This window comes from Perca fluviatilis, chromosome 6 (assembly GCF_010015445.1).
Source record: "Perca fluviatilis chromosome 6, GENO_Pfluv_1.0, whole genome shotgun sequence".
Taxonomy (NCBI): domain Eukaryota; kingdom Metazoa; phylum Chordata; class Actinopteri; order Perciformes; family Percidae; genus Perca; species Perca fluviatilis.
This window is the reverse complement of record NC_053117.1, coordinates 2864843-2884448: the sequence shown is the minus strand read 5'-3', so window position 1 is coordinate 2884448 and position 19606 is coordinate 2864843. Positions and strand designations below refer to the sequence as shown.

The 19606-nt window shown below is 41.1% G+C and overlaps 1 protein-coding gene across 1 annotated transcript; it reads right to left on the bottom strand.

Annotated features, from left to right (window-relative positions):
- Positions 1-587: 587 nt before the first annotated feature.
- Positions 588-6075, bottom strand: lman2lb (lectin, mannose-binding 2-like b). Its single transcript, XM_039804452.1, has 9 exons — positions 5848-6075; positions 5230-5348; positions 4722-4878; positions 4314-4318; positions 3922-3972; positions 3470-3631; positions 2744-2858; positions 2494-2616; positions 588-1355 (listed from the first exon to the last, which is right to left on the bottom strand). Exons 1-9 carry the CDS (start codon positions 6044-6046, stop codon positions 1213-1215), a joined length of 1074 nt encoding a protein of 357 aa, XP_039660386.1. The 5' UTR covers positions 6047-6075; the 3' UTR covers positions 588-1212.
- Positions 6076-19606: the final 13531 nt, after the last annotated feature.

The window sequence follows — 19606 nt, the reverse complement described above, 5'->3', positions numbered from 1 at the left end:
GTTGTGTTGTGCGGACTTGATATCCACAGCTCCATGTGCAGATGAACACAGATCAAACCTGACACTGGTTCCACATTGAAGGGGGGTGCAGCTTTGGTTTGAATTGACTACAGGCCCTGATTTAACAAAGGCCTTAAACACTGAAGCCACTGAGAGAAGATAATAACTGACTGATATCTGATTAAATATAACATTAAATATAGACATGTATATAAATTCAAAAGGGAATTCCACACATTAGGGACATCAGTTGTTTCTGGGAGCACAGAGACAGTGGAGAAGTCCTGGTCCCCAGCGGGACGGTTACATGGGACGCAATCAGCTGTGTGACTGACTCACCATGCTCCTGGATATTAATTAACAGAGCAAACTTTATATGATAACAAAGTTATATTATGACAAATTAATGACTTGATGAAATAAACTGTTTATATTTACAGGTCTGATTTTAAAAAAAAAATTAAAATACATTTTGGATAAACCTTTACATTAACTTATCACATCTGAGAACTGTTGGCAACTTGAGAAAGTACATGGAGCCGAGGGAGTTGTGACGCCACAGAGAGAATAAAAGAGGAGCTCAAACGTGGAACATGGAGTCAGGGCCCGTCTTTATTGGTCCTAGCTCGACACCCATTCTTTCTTTGACGTACAGCATAGAGCATGATGTTTTCATTAATCATACATTTACATCTTCTTTTTTCGGGCTTATTTTATCTCAAATACATGGCAGCTCAAACATTTGGACTTTTCAGTGCAGCAAGAACAAGTCTCTGATGATCCACAGCTTGATCGGTCGCCACAGCAAATTAAGGCTGCACTGTGGCAGCACCAAGTGGCAGTCAGAGGTAATTAAAATTTAAACATGATGTCAGTAAACTACACACAGCATCTGGGATTTTGAGGTTTGTCTTCCTGCTGGTGAAACTCATATGTTAAATCTACAGTGTCTCAGTTAGTGCACGTGTTGCAGTGCCATTCACATGATCCAGTTTCAACAGAAGGCTTTCCACTAAAGCAGCTTTATCTCATTAATCTTCCATAACGCAGACAAAAAAGAATATGTGGCCGCTGGCTCTTTGTGTTCTCTTGGCTCTGGGCTCCAGACCCATCCGGTTGGTCACTTCTCTGTATGCTTCAGTAAGCTGTGGCAGTCTTTGCACTGAGTGGTATACGTTGATTAGGAAACATACATTCTGAAGGTTTTTCTGATCAATAGAAGCGTTTGCGTCTGTTTTCCTTCCAGCGGCCGTAAAGGACCAGGCCTACCACGGCCAGCACAGCCAGGCCCAGGATGGAGAAGACCAGGGTGAAGAAGAACTGCACTCCGCTCATCCCTTCCTCCTGGACCTCCACTGCAAAGGCAAAGGATGAGAGATTCTTATCACACGCATCAGGGTTCCCAGCAGTCTGAGACAACCACTTCATCAATAGGGAGTTCTTTTTCAATTCAAAGCAAAGAGAAAGGGCCACCGCACACTGAAACAATGTGACCTGGTTACAGACCTATTTACACAAAGTTAAAGGAAGATTCCACCAGTTTCAGTTCACTGATAACAGGAGTACTACTTCGCCTCAGAGAGCAGTTTCTAAAGTCTCAGGAAACACCCTGCTGATGTCATCAAAGTCATCTTTAATCTCATATTATATGACAGCCAGCATTTTCAGGGCGTAATATAGTTCCCCCCCCCCCCCTCCAACATCTGGCTTCAGTCTGCACTTTGAAAGTTTACAATCCGCATTCATTTTGGGACAAAGACTGCAACAGTCAAGTATTTATCGGCTCCAGCTCCGATCGGCAGGACGGGGGGGGTAAAACACAACTTTTAGATATCAAAATAGTATTTGCTGATATCACAAAGTTGGTCACGATTCCATTCAATTCAGGGACCCTGAATATCGATATCATGAGCCCATTAAAAGTAACTATGAGGAACTTTTCAATGTTTCTGAAACGGTGTAATGTTCCATCTGATGATCATAAATGACCTGTGACTAACAGTGAAAAAAAAAAAAATATATATATATATATATATATATATATATAAAATTGTTTTTCAGATTTTTCCGTGAAGTCCCAGAATGATTTGCGGCAGGTAGACGGCGCTACTGTAACACATTCTGACGGGTTACAGATTTCGCTGTAACACCAGAAAAGCCTGTGCAGCCAGGTAAAAGGCAGCAGGAGATTTCTTTATATAGGTCTAACTGTATTTTCATTTTATCTTACAAGTTATCTTTTGTAGTTATGGCTGATACTGATAAAGTGAAATGATTTAAAACTCAGTAATACAGTTGGTGGGTAAACATGCTTCCTCCCGTGGACATTACATTACAGCACCAGCCGCCACGTGCTAGAAAACACCTTTATGACAGCAGGTGTGGTAAAAACACAGACGGGCCGCTGGAATCAACGCTAATTTAAAGACACATATAGTCACTTTAAAGGCCCCGACACGCCGAGCCGGCGCCGCGCGGCTACGGTGCACCTACCATGGAACTGCTCCATGTTGTCCACTCTGGGGACAGTGACCTCGTCCTGGTCCTGGTCCCCGTCCTCAGGCGTCCTCTCTACTGTCAGCTGGTACAGCTTGATGGAGATGATGTCATGGTTATCTGCAGCGACATGCACACTCATCAACACAAAGCTCTGCCCAGTCACAGTTTCTCTCCCTATCCGTCCTCTCCCTGGGACTGTTCTGGCAGTAGACTTCTCTTAGAGTCACCAACCAGAGCATCATACCTGACAGGTCTCCGGTGGCCGAGGACGCACCCAGGAAGTAGCCGGCAGGCAGCCACAGGCCTGTGATGTCAGCACAGTCTTTCCATTCCTGCTTACCGTCAACGTCTACCAGCAGCTGGAGGGTGAGCGTATGAGTTATCGTTATTGACTTTGGTCATTTTCATTCATTAATTTAGAGCTGTCAATGGGGATCCTTTAACCTAAGACAACTTTCAACATTTAATACCGTGTAACATGTAGATATAGTGTGTGAGTAATGTAACATGTAGATATAGTGTGTGAGTAATGTAACATGACATGTAGATATAGTGTGTGAGTAATGTAACATGTAGATATAGTGTGTGAGTAATGTAACATGTAGATATAGTGTGTGAGTAATGTAACATGTAGATATAGTGTGTGAGTAATGTAACATGTAGATATAGTGTGTGAGTAATGTAACATGTAGATATAGTGTGTGAGTAATGTAACATGACATGTAGATATAGTGTGTGAGTAATGTAACATGTATATATAGTGTGTGAGTAATGTAACATGTAGATATAGTGTGTAGATATAGTGTGTGAGTAATGTAACATGTAGATATAGTGTGTAGATATAGTGTGTGAGTAATGTAACATGTAGATATAGTGTGTGAGTAATGTAACATGTAGATATAGTGTGTGAGTAATGTAACATGTAGATATAGTGTGTGAGTAATAGTGTGTGAGTAATGAGTGTTCAGACCGTCAGGCGCTGTTTGGAGTATCTGACGAGGAGAAAGGTGTCGTGGACTGCGTTGCGCGCCATAGCTGTACATCCTCCGAGCTCAGTGGGCCGTCCATCAGAATCGTGGTCATATGACAGAGTCCCGTTCCCCAGCATCACTGAGACGTATGGGAAAGCCCTCTGTGAGGAAGACAGGGGAGGTCAACACATCACGCCAACGCACAGGTGTTATTACACAGGTACGTGTGTGTGTGTGTGTGTGTGTGTGTGTGTGTGTGTGTGTGTGTGTGTGTGTGTGTGTGTGTGTGTGTGTGTGTGTGTGTGTGTGTGTGTGTGTCTGATGAAAACAAGCGGTCTTTCTATGCTGCTGGAGTACTCCACGGCTGTCCTCTGCACTAAGTATTCCACAATCTCAAAAATATACAGACTGCTGACATCCGTCTGAGTCATGCATCACTAAACACACTCACATCATGGCTCTTGTCAGCATTGGGTGTGACAAAGTGACAGTCACAGTGGATCTATTGTCATTAGGCTTGCGAACACTGACACACACGGAAACTTCCTCGAAACTCTGTCATTCATACACACCGCTGCACTAAAATGCACTAATCCTACATACACATTGGCTTCCCTTCCTGCTCATTTTAAAAAAAAAAAATAAAAAAAACGTGTTAAAAAAAAAAAAAAAAAAAATATATGGAGAGGCAAGTCTCTAGTCACATGATGAACACCTAGTAGAATATTATGTCTTATTTCCCTCACTATACCATAATGTATCCTAGTTAGTTCCATTACTTAAACCTCAGTCTGGGTGAATACTAAATTCTGAATGACCTACATATAAAAAGTGTTATAGGACACCTACTAAAGGACCATTCTACATTCCTCTGAACACCACAGGACGGCGCTAACACACAAGCTGCAGGAAGTCAGTCACACTCTGAACTGACTTTGTTTCTCAGTGAATACTCTCATCCCGTTCACCGTTCAGCTCTCTACTTCAGGCTGCTGCCGACAGTAACGTTACACATGGAGGATCATTTCAGGTCCTGAAAGTCTGGATATTGTTTTGGGGACAATGACATGGCTGATAGCTAGCTTGTTGTTGTTAAACACAGTGTCACATTATAATTACTGATTTCCAACCGTACACAACAGCTTTGTTGAGCACAAAGATAAGCCAACTCTTAATACTAGGCTTTGTGAATGTGGTCCTTTAACACATTGCGTTAAAGTATTTTTAGCATCTAGTTCCTTTTCATTGAACGGGACATGCCCCCTGTAGAGTGATCCAGTGCCTTCCTACCATTCTGCATGCGGTCTTTGGTTAGCCAGATAGCCATGCCATCCCCATTGAAGTTCTTCTTTCCCACGCCGTGGATTTTAAAGTGCACCCTAAGCTCCCAATCCCGCACCAACAAAGGCTGGAAAGCAACGGAAATGAAGACAAGCAGGTTACTTTGTGCTGCAGGAAGGAACTGAGTAACAGACTACCCTTTTTAAACAGGCTGAACTTGTGAATATGGTGTCAGTGTCAGTACACAATAGTCTATATGATATTCATAAAATGATTACATGCAGGGTCCAAAATGATCACCAGCTACCAGCCATAAAAACAATGGTTATCTACAATGTGAACATTAACTAGCCGTTTGGCTGGTGGACAAAAAAGATCATTTTGGACCCTGATTACATGACATCTAACTTTCATTTCAAGGTCATGTTAAGTACTCCTGAGTGGCTGTGTGAGGTTCAGGTATGGCTGGGAGACTTACAACTCGACTCCAAACGGCTCCCTGTCTGCTCTGCATGTCAGGGGTCAGCCTCACGTGCTCCGGGGTAACCATGGCAGTGCCCATCAGATCCCACTGGGAGGAGCTGGAGAACCCCAAGCCTGCAACACAGTGACGTCACCTGTCAGCTACAGCATTGTCCAGGCTTCTCTCTGGCAGTGGACAAAGCAACACAACAGGCTGCTGACTGCCAAACGGCCCTGGAAAATAAACTAATCTGCACACCTTTGTTTAAACATTAGTATTACAATCAGTCCATACAATCTTAATATCACGGTTTAAGCTCAACTTAATAAACATCAACTACAACAACTAACGTTAACGTGCTGGGCTCATTAACAGTGACGTCAGCTCTCATTGCACGTAAGGTGACGTCAGACGTAAGACTTGAAAACCTGAGAGTACGTCAATTGTTATACTCAGTAGCTAACATTAGCTATCAAACAATGTGGCTGACTCGATTTATGATACGAGGAACTGCTATTGGTGATAACTTTAACTCAGCACGGCATTGCTCAGTAACTTTAACTCAGCGCGGTACGGTACCGCTCAGTAACTTTAACCATCCATGGTTGGATGTATTGTAGGACTTGAACTCACCATGGTACGGCTTTGCCAGAGAATATTCCCGCTTCATAAAGTCTTCCATAAAGTCCTGTTCGTCTGCCAGCGACGGACTTATTAAAATACAAACGCTAACAAACAAACATGTTAATTTCCGGAGGTTTTTAAAATGAAACATTGGACATAAAAGCCAGAAACTTCCCAGCGGATCTGACTTGGTGACAGTGTCAGCCATCTTTACACAACATGTGACGTGAGGCGTGAAAAAACTACACTTCCGGTTATTACTTTCAAATTAAAACCTCTCTGAGGAACAACTACGGTGTATTCAGAAATAACCATAGATATAAAATAACTTTAATGTTTTAGTTTTACTGAAGTAAAAATAGCGATGCCACATGTCCCAGGTACTGAAGTCATTAGCACAGATCATCAGGCAAAAGCACAGATGTAATATCCAAACATAAAATCAGATATGAAATGTTGTTGGTGGAGCTGACTTTAACCACTTTTCCAGCCCAAAGCAGTGCATCGTGCTTAATAAGCTCATCATATGTTTTATCAGTAAAACCATGCCAAATAAATGTAGTGGGGTAGAATTATGTTTTTATTAGTTTATTGTTCTAGCTGGTTTTGCAATCCTTTAAAAAAATATTTTCACAACTATCCAGGTCAACCGTGCAAACCCACTGACTATTATAATGATATATAATTACAATAATGATATAAGTCCTGTTGACATTATTCCTGATTTAAGTATTTTAGACTAGAATGTAAATGCCATAAATAATCCTAGTTATTACTTTTTGAAATATATAAAGACATATTTAGCATCACCTCATTAAATTACCAGAATGAAGCAGTTATGGTGATGATGAGCCATCTGAGAGCATGTCGGAGCCTGAGTGACGTGGTCCATCTGTTAGCAGCAGACTGTATGGTCAGGACCTTCTGACTTATTTGGTGGAAAACAGCTTCATCTTCTTGCAGCAGGCCTCATGTCTAAATCAGTCCCGTTATTAAACTGGATTCATCAACACTTGGAGCCATGTGGTTTCCACCTGTGTTGAAAGGCTGGCTATGTCTACTGTAAGTTTTGCCATTAGTTGCTGTATAAAGATCACAAAATGCTGATAGTATGTCCTGAACTTGAGTGGCAGCACAGCGTGCAGCCAGCCCAGAGGAAGCCATTCTGAAGCTGACAGCTTGTCTTGGCTTTGTAGTGATGCTAACCTGTATGTTGATTTCCATGTCCTCTTGTATGACTTACATGTTTACTTAATTAGCTTTCTATCTATCTGAGAAGTCATATCAGGTTCAGCCACTCACTGTTACCCATCATGCAGAACTACTGAAAATACTTGCTGTTTTTATTTTCAAGGTACAATCGATTAACTTCTTTTTGCAGTGTGTATCTCTAGCTAACTTAAAATGAATCACACAACTGCTATTATTTTTCCTATTGGCTGGCCTTCAGATTTGGCTTTGTTAAGAAATCATTAGAAACCACCATCACCATAATAATTAAATAAATATATCTCTAAGATAGATAGATAGATAGATAGAAGATAGATAGATAGATAGATAGATAGATAGAGATACTTTATTAATCCTGAAGGAAATTAAGGTGTCCAATAGCTTCTACACATACACACACATAGGCACACAGACATATGATATCCATGTACACATACATACTACAAAAATACAAAGGAAGATATCAATAGTGTGCCCTTACAGTAAAGTTAGATTGTAGCAAAAAAATGCAGAAAGGTGCAATGGTAACGTAGTGTAAGAGAGTTTCAGTGCAAGTTCTATATAGTACCACAGGCTACACAATATATCAAAAATCTATAATATATATAATAACTATACATAGACACTAATGAAAGACTTGAGGACATTTTTACGTTAAAGTTGAAAAGTGTCCATACAGGCAAAAAGAACATGGTGGTGTATTGACCATACAGGCAAGCTAGTAAAATCAAATGGGTAGGTGGCTATATAGCCAGTAAGGGTGGCCAACAGTGGCAATCAGTCCAGTCCAGGGTAGTTTATATGTATGCATAAAAGGACCCGGATGAAGGCATGGTACAAAGGGCAGTGTGCAGAGCAGACTTAAACACTTCGGTCAATCACACTCCTCCCCTTCTGTGTAGCATTAAAGAGCCCAATGGCCCTAGGGACAAAGGACCTACGCAGCCTGTCTGTTTTGCAAGACAGAGACAGGAGCCTACCACTGAACATGCTCTTCTGCTTGGATAAAGTGGTGTGCAGTGGGTGGCAGTCATTGTCCATTATAGAGAGCAGTCTGTTCAGGGTCCTCTTATCTGCAACTGATGTCAGTGACTCCAGCTCCATAGATACTGTCAGGAAACTTTTGAAGTTTTAAAGTTGGTTAATCCTCTGGTAACTTTCTAAAGTAAGTATCCTACTCTCGGGGCCATCCACACAGAAACGTTTTTTTCTGCAAACGCACATGTTTTGCATCGTTTGGGCCGACCGTCCAGACGAATCCTGCAAACGCACTGCCTGAAAACGCACTGCCTGAAAACGCACTTTTTTGAAACCTGGGGCCTGTTTCACAAAAGCAGAATATATAAATCCAGGATAACTGATAAAGCGAGGCTTGACCTAGTCTAATCTGTGCATCCTGGCTTTGTGCGTTTCACGAAGGCCAAGCCAGGCTGAGGAGGAGCGACTAGGTCGAGCCAGGCTGAAGTCATTCAGATAGATGCACGTCCACGGCTTTCCTCAAAAGACCGCGAGGTCGATCACAGATTTACTGATGCCAAAATGGAGAATACGCATTGTTCATACTTTATACAGAGTGAGCAGCAGCTTCTTGTGGAAGTATGACAAGGTGAAACACAGTATTTGTATAAAAAGAAAAGAAACACAGTCGCTGTAATGAAACAGCGAGAGAAAGCGTAGCAGACCATCACGGACCGACTGAATGCGTAATTGTAGTATATAGCCTAAATATATTAACTGACCACGGCTCTGAATTGAAGCCGTCATAATCATTCCATTCAGGGATTAGGCTACTAATCATTTTCACAAATTAACAGTTGTACTCTTTGCCTTAAAATTTACTATGAAGATACATTTTCTATAACGCTAGAATATGATGCGTAAATATCTCTTTCACTCTGTTCCTCTCCCTCTCTCTCACGGGCTACAATATAAGTTTTCTAAGTCATATTAACTTCCACTGCTCGCTTTTAATGCAAAGTGTACAACTGTTCGTTTTTGCAAAAGACAGTGACTCATTGAATGCTTTCAGTTAAGAGCAGTAGTTCATAAATGTATATTTTTAGACTATCATTCAGTCTGTCCGCTATTATCCGCCAAACTTTTTTTTTTATTTTTTTATTTTTTATAGAGGACGAGTTTCCTTCTCTACATATTATATGCCTTACTCCCCATATGTATGGACATTGAAAATAAAGACACTGAAGAAATTGGACTCTAAAATCTAGAAACTATAAAGATAATTAAGTGATAAAGTCCATGCACATTGTAAACATGAATGGAACAGAGTATATTCATCAGTTATTTCCCCCCCAGCAATATATAAGGTCAAAAACCATTGAGGTGTCCTCTCCCTGTTGTTACATGAATGTACAGTAGCCTACATCACCAGATAGGTACTGGTCCAGTGAACTAAAACTATCATTTGGGAGGATTGTACAATTAGGATATGTTCTTAAAATTGTACAATCCTCCCAAATTATAGTCCCAGTTTACTGGACAACACAAATTGTGTGCTAAGAATGCCAAAGACAATGTACATGGAAGATGAACAAACATGATCCTTATTGTTAAAGAATTTAAAACAAAATGAATCAACTAAAATAATTCAAGGGCATTGGTCAACTATAGAAATGTACAGCATTGTATGTATTGCCCTTAGTAACAGACTTCATTTAAAACACATTTGAAATGTTATCAGCCTTTTCTAATTATCTCAATAACTGCCATAATATATCCATCAAACTTCTAACAACAATATGTGAACAGCAGTCTTCATACAGCAATATAACAGTAACAATGACTGTCACATGAATAATTATTTAAAAAAAAATAATGGTCACAACTTTAAATAAAATCAGTACTTAAATGAACAGCAATATGCACCTGTTGTATTTTAATCCAGGCTGATAACAATAGGGTAAAACCACTGCTGGGTGATCAGAAAAGGCTCCAGGATTAAATAAATCCTGGCTGTTAGCCTGGTCAGGAGCAGGTTAGCTGTACAGAATAAATCTCCATGATTTATGTGCCTCCGCTTTCGTGAAACCGAATCAAGGCTTAATTCATCCAGGATAACTGGGAAATCCCGGTGTAATCCCTTATCTTGGTTTTGTGAAACAGGCCCCTGGTCTCAGGGTGAAAGAATCCGAAAATGGTTCTCGTTTGGCTTCGTATGGATGGTGAATACAAAGAATTTCTAGGAAGAAGTTCCACTCCCTCGTTACTTCCGGCTTCTGAACTGGTTGCAGTTCCAGCAGAGTTCCATATAGGGGGCGCTCACAGGCCAGTGCAGAATGAATGGGACTCTATGGAGCTATACCCCTCAAAATCCACTTTTCTCAGCATGTAATTTTTTGTCTAGTAATTTGAATGCTGCATTCGAAAGGGGAGGCAAAAAAATACACACTGCTGGATGTTAGATTTTTTTAAAGTCATTTTTTTTGTTCTAAAAAGCCTTTTAAAATGTCAATGACGTCATACACATATACGGCCGGAGATACTGCTTTACGGCAAGCTCTGAGTCGCTTCCTTTGTTCTCTCGAGGCATCGACAACACAGCTAACAGGTTAGGCTCTCCCTGTTAATACACATGCTAGAAAGAGGTTTGCTGATGTTTTAAAGACTACGCCGAAATATTCACTCTGATATTCAGGCTCTGCTTTGGATGCCGTCAAGCGGGATCTCCGATCGTAATCACTCCTTCACTGACCAATCAGCATTCATTAGCAGAATGCTAGCGTGTTATGGGCTACAACGACTCCCCCTGTAAGAAATCAAAAGGACATAAGTACTCGTTCATTCAACTTTCGACCTATAACCCATGTTGAACTTGCAAAAACTACAATCAAATCTGAGGTTTCTCAACGACAATCGGGTGAAAGAGACACATTTAGCCGTCTAGCTCCATAGAGTCCCATTCATTTTGCACTGGACCGCGATCACCCCCAGTGGAACTCTGGTGGAACTGCAACCAAATTCGGTACAATGGGGCTGAATAGGGAGTGGAACGGCTTTCCGTAGACCGGCTTTGGTGAATACGAATCCGTATTGATGATGTCATCGCCACACCCCTCTTTTACCATTGACATATATAAACACCCTTTCCCACGGCCGCTGACGCACACAACTGCGGTGAAGCTAAGCGAGCATGTCCCATCTCCATGGTCAAACCAGCTCACTTCATCTAAATACTGTGTCTCTGCTCCCTGACCCTTCCCTCTGGATTCTACACAAGATATATTGCTAACGTTATGTAGCCAACGTTAAACATCGCTAAAGCAGCTGACCGCTAAAGCAGCTGACCGCTCCAGCAGCGAAGTACGTTAACGTTAGCTTCTATGGCTATCTGTTTATAAAGTGGAAGTAGACAACTTATCAACTAGCTAGCTAATCTGTCTGCTTATCAACTCCTTGAACGGATTATAGTAACTTTTACCACGGCTTATTGTAGAAAGGCTACTGCAAGAAAAACGTATAGATTATTAAAAAGACATAATTCATGGATCATTGATGTTTGTTGACTGCCGATGTTAGAGCTAGCTAGCTCGCTGCTAGCGCGCTGCAATCATACAAAATAAAAAGCAATCCAACAGCACATTATACAACGTAAACAAAGACACGTTTTCTTGCGGCGGTCTTTAAAAAATGAGCAGTGGTGAAAGTTATTATAGTCCACGGATGTATTAAGAGAAAGTTATAATCTAGCTAGTCATGTAATGATGGGAAGTGGAAGTGACTATGCTCTTCTTCTCCGTTTCTTGGTGAATTTCTGTAGCAGAAACAGCGCCGCCTATAGGCCTGGCATATGAAGTAGCGTATTGAGTCATTTACAAGTGGATTCGTTTGGTGCAACTATTCTTGAAACAAATCCAGGGAAGACGGGTAAAAAAAAGATCGTTTTGGTACGTGTGGACGTGGCCTAGGCCCCCCAACTGTTTATGGAGGACACGAATGGTTACATTCAGGCATCATATTACAGAAAAAAAAGATTTGGAGAATGTGATGCAGTCTTTGGTGCAATATAAGGTTCACAAGCTTGAATACATTGTCTACAACATTTCATATTCTAATGAAGAAGAATAAAGAAATTTGCTGCTGGCTGAATCAATTCAGGGTTTGTTTTATCTTTAGTCCTTTAGTGTTCTGTCACACTGCCCCCCTACTTAGTGGAAAGCATTGCTTGCTACTGGATACTGTACATGATTTTGTAAATTGGAATGCTACCGAGCATCTTCTGGAAAATGTAGTTGAGCAAGTAGCTACTTCCCAACATTATTAGTTGCTACAGGCAGTATTGGTTTCTCAACGCTTTGCTGGAGAGGAGGTTGATGATACAGGGAATTTGTGGGCTTTAGAATCAGTCACAATGTTTGTTGACAATAACTTCAGGATAGATAACTCTTGTGTCCCGTACACAATTTAACGACATTGAAATGTATGTTTGATGCTTTCATATGTCAACACTTTGACTAGCGTTAGCTTGGAGAGCTAGTCTACCTGTTGGGCCACAGACTAAAGAAAATGACCACCCAAACCAGCAGTCAGTCCAACCGGCGGGGACATGTTGCTGTTCCTAACGCTAGATTTGGTTCAAGAGACGCTAGCCAAGCTACACAGGACAGGAAATAAGACAGCAGAAACCTCTGTGTTTAACTATGTATTAGGGATGCACCGAATATTCGGCCACCGAAAATTTTCGGCCGAAAATGGCCCAAAAGGGCATTTTCGGTTTTCGGCCGAAATACCTTTATCACCGAAACAATACGGCCGAAAATGTTGTGATGACGCAAACAGAAAACGCGACCTGCACGTGTGTCAGTACCCGATCCGTTCCACCTGCAAAGCGTCTCCTAAGCAAAGAGGTTGAGACGGACCACGGGAGGTAAAAACAATGAAAATGGCTCTTAGAGTCTGTCGGCACACGTTTCAGTGAGATCTGTTCGGATCCTCTGCACTTCACCGCGACTGTACTTGATCCGCGTTATAAAGACCATTACTTGGATGCGGAAATAAAGCAGGGCGCGCGAGAAATGATCCAAGCCGCGATGGATGCGGAGAACCCGCGTGGAGACGGAGAGCAGCGCCCAGCGCAGGAGATCAGAGCGCAGAAAAAAAGACTCGTCTCTCTGCACCAGATGAGGGGCATGCACCCTCGTTGTCTGATATGTTCAGTGAAATCCTGCAAGAAAGTGCCTCAATTAATAATAATAATAATAATAATAATAACAATAGGTAAGCTATTCTGTTCTTAGGCTACTGTATACTGTATGTGACTATCAGATTGTAGCCATATTTCTGCTAGATATTTTTTAATTAAACTTTAATATTAATTTATACAATTGCAATGCCTTGATTTTAGTAAAGTTAGTACACAGTCATAGCCATAAATGCAATGGTACTAATAATTGGCTTAATTTCTTTCGGTGTTTCGTTTCGGTTTTCGGTCTTGGTTTCCTCTTTTTTCGGTTTTCGGTTTCGGCCAAGAATTTTCATTTCAGTGCATCACTACTATGTATCTTTAAACGTTACACTTATGGCTGAAAATGACAACAGGATTAAACAAGTTTGCTGATTTCACATATCTCCCCATTTCAGATTAACCGCCATGTGTCTACAGGAAGTGATTTTGTGTCAGGGGGATTCGGTCTATAAAAAAAAAGCAATGAGCTGAAAGACCCTAAAAAGATAGAGCTGAGGGACACTGCAGAATTCTCTGTGGGTCTGTTACTGTAAGTGACCTCTTTCACATTGCATGTAGTAATTTCTTTTCAAATAAATGCTGATCTCAGCAGTTTACAGTCAATGGCTTACAGAACGTTAGCTACTATGCAGGGTGAGAAAGTTATGAATAAACAGGAGATAGCAGCAGCATTTTGACAGGAAGATAATCAGAAAGGCAAACCCTGCATTTCAACATTTACTGATGGCGTCTGGATCAACAGTGAATTATATTTGACTAAGCTCTTTGCAGAGTCTGCTTCCTCGCTCACCTAGCCTTGTTGTGCCTCGTAAATAAATGCTCCTTGGTTCGATTAATGGACAGAGCCAAGTATTGACATGTTATGGTGGACGACAGGCTTGAGTCAGGATCCTGGGAGAAATTACAGTAATGCAGTCAACTTGACAGTGATGCTATTGGTCCTCAGAGGCAGACAAAGAGACAGAGTGGGAATAAGAGAGCAAACAGAAAGGTGTTTATGATCCAGCGGTGACTTGGGGCCCTGGGTATTTCCTGTATATATGTCCCTTGGGTATATATGATTCATTTACATTGAGAAGGCTGCAGAATTCCAGCTGAACCTTGAAACCTGAAACATCAGCGTCTAGCACCTCTCCTGACACCCACGCATCACCATTTGTGTATCCCGTAATCCATAGCGGAGACCAACACATACAGCACGGGCTGTCTGCAGGGCCATAAATTCTGCCTCAGCTTATTGAGTGGAGAGGATTGCAGGGCATGTTGCGTGCAGTCGCCTCCTGCTGTGGCAGACTTGCACTGTAATCCCTGTTTGCAAGGTCATGAGATATTTTAATATCCATTGGTCCCAGCCAGATTCCGTGCTCATCTTTATTAAAGCCGTCCACACCTGTTCTAGTGCAAACAATTGGGTGTAAATGTTTCCCAGGGGAAGGGAAGGCATCACTTTTACACAACCACATGCTCTATATGTTTTCAGCAATGCAGCCCAAGCAGCCCCAGCAGCAAGTTTGGAAATAGAGGGTCAATATAAATGGTAAATGCATTGTATTTATGTAGTGCTCAAATCACTTTACAACACATGCCAACATTCATCCATTCACAAACACACACATCCATACACTGATAGCAGAGGCCGCCATTCAAGATGCCAAACTGCTCATCAGTGGTTCGGAGTTCAGTGGTACCAAGAACCCCACGATTCCTACGACCACCTGCCTCCTTAACCATGCCACCCCAATAAAGTACATTGCTACAATATACTGTAGTTCACTGAGCAGATTAAACAGCATCTATTATTTATGCTCATCTATTTGTGATAAAAGAAAGGATGGATAACCAAACAGGCAAATCAGGAACTGCCCCAGAGTCCTCCTTTATTACCTGGTCTTGATTTGTCTTAAAGGTCATGTTGCTATGTTGGTTTTCCTGAGATACCTTTGCCTTCCCTCGCAGTACATTTTAAGCACATACATCGAGTTTGGCTGAGCTGTATTAGGATATAATATTATACATTATGTGTCAGCTAAAGCCATTACAGTTATTATGCCCAAGGCTAGTGTAAGGGATTACAATTTGAGATTCAGCAATAATTACATGAAAACACGTTGGGGGTTAGCTTGTTTGCTGTGTGTGAGTTAGCTGGATGGCTGATATCAGAGGTTCAGTCCGTGTTGAGTTGGTGTGCTAGCTTGGCACAGGGACTCAGGGTTGGGGAAGGCAGTTAGCTTCTTCTAAAAGAAGAGGAATGGGACTCTCCAAAGCTGTTATCCTGTTTACACTGGTTGGGACCCATTAGTTTTTAGTTGTTGTATCACAAACTTCCATATATCTTAACATATGTTGGTGCTTGCTGAGCATTGAGGTGACGCTAATCATATATTGTGTATATTGGTTACACACATGTCATGTCAACCCATTCTCACTCCGAACTCGTAAAATACAGACGTTTGGACGGCGGCTGTCAACGTCTGAAGCGACGAAAAATTCTGCATAGGGAAGTTGGTTTGGGTGGTGGATGGGTCAAACACAGGACTTTCCCCCAGGAGACCGGGGTTCGTGCCCTGCTTGTCACCTTTCATGGGAGTGAGAATCTGTTGGTAGTGTAGAAGCTTTAGCCCCCGCTGTACAGCCACCGCCAGGCAGAGCAGCTAGCTGTAGCGAGCTAGCACAAAACATATTGTGAGGTGATGCAAAAGCAATTTATTATTATTAAGCAAATGGACCGAGATGGCCATTTGGTCCTGGGTCTCTAAAGACCCCAGATATGCGTGTAACGCTGACATATTTTGAGAGATTTTTAGTCCACTATAGTTCAGAGACATATTTTTTTGTTGTCTCTACTATATTTAGCTGACACAGTTACCTGTTACTTTGAAAACTATAGAAGATATACATAAAGTAAGATGCATTTTACAAATATTTATCTGGCATTACGACTGATGTAAAGGATGTGAAGAAAGGCGCATGTCACCCTTCTTTTATGGTTTCAGGTTGATTTTCTATAATTTTTCTGTATATTTATACAGTATATCATACCTTGTTTCGACTTCTCCTCTTGTGCTATGATTACACTATACATTAACCATTATGCTGTAATTGTCTCTTGTGGCCACAGTTGTTGTTGCTGTTCAGTAAAAGTTACTTTGTATCATAATGAAAAGAGCTTTTTACAGAAGAAAGAGCTTCCGGAGGCTGTGTGGATGGTTCGTTGGGAAGACATCACCTGGATGTTATTCATACAGCAGCTTCTTTGGTAAATGCTCAGTGAGTGGATGAGTTTACACTGATGCAGCAACCAGCCTGCTGAGCAGTGTGTGAAGCAGTCATTGATTCCATAATGAGGAGGCAGTAATGCTTCCTCTGGCAGGACAGGCCTCTGTTAATATACGAGGATCTGTCCTTTTTGTCTGTTTAAAGAGTGCAGACATTAAGGAGAGGCAAACACCTCTGGACATAAATATTCACACTATTCAGATCAACAGGCGAGAAGGAGTATTGTCAGAGCAGCCAGCGGAGTGAAATAGAGCCGCAGCTCCTTTCAGAGGCTCTTTAATGGGTTCTTTGTGCTGACAACAAGGAAAACACATCTTCTTAATTGAAACACTATTATCACTTCAGGATGTGTTACCCAGACACACGTCTATATTTCAAATCAAGGCAGAGGGTTATTTTCTGTATGATATTTGGATTCATCATGACATTATGATGAACACAAATAATGTTAATTAAACATTCCAGACAGTCTATACTGTTTGCATAGATATTGTGAAAAATGAATGGAGCCACATTTTGACTCAGCTGGCCCCCAGGTGTCAGATGGAGAGCAGGAAGCTGTCAGAGTTTGAGCAAATCCGTACACTTCAACACTTCTTCTTAAAAAGATTGACTTGCTAATGCAGTGAAAAGCTACTCCAGAAAATTAGTGACAGTCTGCCAGCTTCTGTAAATTATCCTGAAAGTGCACTGGGGCTCAGTTCAGGGCATTGAACTATACACACTAAAAGAAAAGACAGGAGATTGACTTGTCATGGGAGATGAAGTGCTGAGAGGTGACAATCACAGAAAATATTTATCATTATAATGTAGTCATATTACATTATTTGTATGACATTATTGTCTTGGGTGCAGCCTGCTATCATTCTGCATAGAGCCTAGACGTACTGTCCAGAATATTTATCACCACTCTTCTTTTACTTTTGTGGCCAATATTCCTCAAACTAGTAGCTATTAAAGTGTTGATCTCAGGGGAAACGGTGATGTTTAGCTTCGCAATGACCAATGGAAGGGTCCGACAAACTCTCACTCCTGTCATTTTATCCATAGAACACTAAATCACAAGTTGAAATGTGCTGCAACAGGGCTTCATGTGTACAACTTGCATCACCCTGGCTGATTATAACATGACATCTTTGATTTGAAAAAGCAAGTCCACAATGAAACAAACCAAAAAACTTAAACATAAAGAGAGAGAAACCTGAGGAAGAAGGACAGATCTGAGCTATGAGACTGAACCAAAGCAGTCCAAACCAGAACAATGAGCTGACAGACACCAAGAGAATTCCCATTACACATTACACATAGTCAATGGTTCGTATAATATATATTTAATAAAATATTGCAGCTTTGAATAAATATAAATATGTCAAATATGGAGTTTTGTACTTAAACTTAAATATATTATTAAATGATTTGTTTAGATTAGCTCCTAATATCCATTTAATATAGCAGGCTGCCAAACTCTTACTATCTTTCATCTTTTTCTAAACCATCTACTATCCTTTAAACAGGAGCAGAAGTAGTATTAAATGTATGATCAATTATCATGTCAGTCATGTTTATTAAATGATGGACATTTCATTTAGCAGTGAAAGTGTTTGAAAAAGGAAGGTTAAAGATAGTTTTCCATTGGAAGGGGACATGAAGTAATGATGGAGAGCTGATCAGTGGAGAAGCTGTTTAAGGCTTACAGCTGTCTTTAACGTCCAGCCGTCCATCCATCTTCCCTCTCTCAATAAGCTAATAGGTCTAATGTTCTCCTCCTCCCTCACCTCTCTCTCATCCCTTCATCCCTCACCTTCCTATGCAGATGATTTATCACTGGGTTGCTGCTGGAAAAACTGGATTGTTTCCTTTTTTGCATAAACCTTTGTTTTCAATGATTTGACTGGATCATCAATCATACATACTGTATATATATTCTAAAAATAGAATTAATTTTACATGCTTCTGCATCACTAAATACACTCAAAGAAAAACTATGATTACCAAGCAAAATGGAATCCGATAGTCAACAATGAAACTCTACAAAGACAGCATACTCTCTGCATAACAAGGCAAAAGCAACAAAACAAAAAATAATTATTTCCACAACAAACATAATGCACACTTGTTTGGAACACATAGTTCTTCACATGGAGCCCCTGATGTTAAATGTAATTACTCTGGACATAAAAATGGGGGTTATTTCAACCTGTGATTCTTAACACATACGACACACTGCTACAGCGCTGATGGGTACTGTTGTTCATCTCCGGGCCTACGATCAAATATGTCTTGTTCCATGGGAAGTGTGAGGAATGCTTAGCATCACCTTGAAGCCCCCCTGAAATATTTGAATACAATTCCAATGAATACTCTATTACGGGAAGAACTATTTCTGTAGTTCTGAATAAAATGTAAAGACATTATTTCTACAGTCTAGGAGGACGTCTCCATCATGTTGCTAGACTGAATAGGACATGAAGGCAGTAATACATAACAGAACAGTGTTTGCGTGCATGCGTGCGTGTGTTCGTGCGTGCGTGCGTGCGTGCGTGTGCCTCCTTTAACACCTCTGCTCTGCTGTTAAACTACATTCCTCCCACCTCCGAAGCCCAACTATGTTCACTCGCACTAACCTGTTACCACCAGGCCATTCATCAACGTTCCTCTGTCCAAACAGGAGAGGTGTTAGGGAGGCAGCGCAGCCAGAGCTGCTTGGTAGCCTTCTAGTGGAGAAGATTTCCAGTCAGAGGACATTAAGTCTGCAGGACAATGACATGGAGACTGGGGATCACAGATGTGGTACATTGCAAATGAATAGTATTGCCTAAGAGATTGTGAACAAATAATGCTTGAGGGTGGCTAAACTTGTTTTGGCTGCACTGACTAAAATGCATTAACGGTATCAAAAACGGAAAAGTAGCACACCATGACACAGCAACTTGGACCGATGCACTGAAACATTTGCTAAAGTTAGGCTTTTTGAGCGTTCTCAACTTTCCATTTTTTTTCTCTTTTTCTCTTTACTCTCATGTCGTCTACTGGGGATGAAAACTGCAAGTTTGAAAAGTTGCA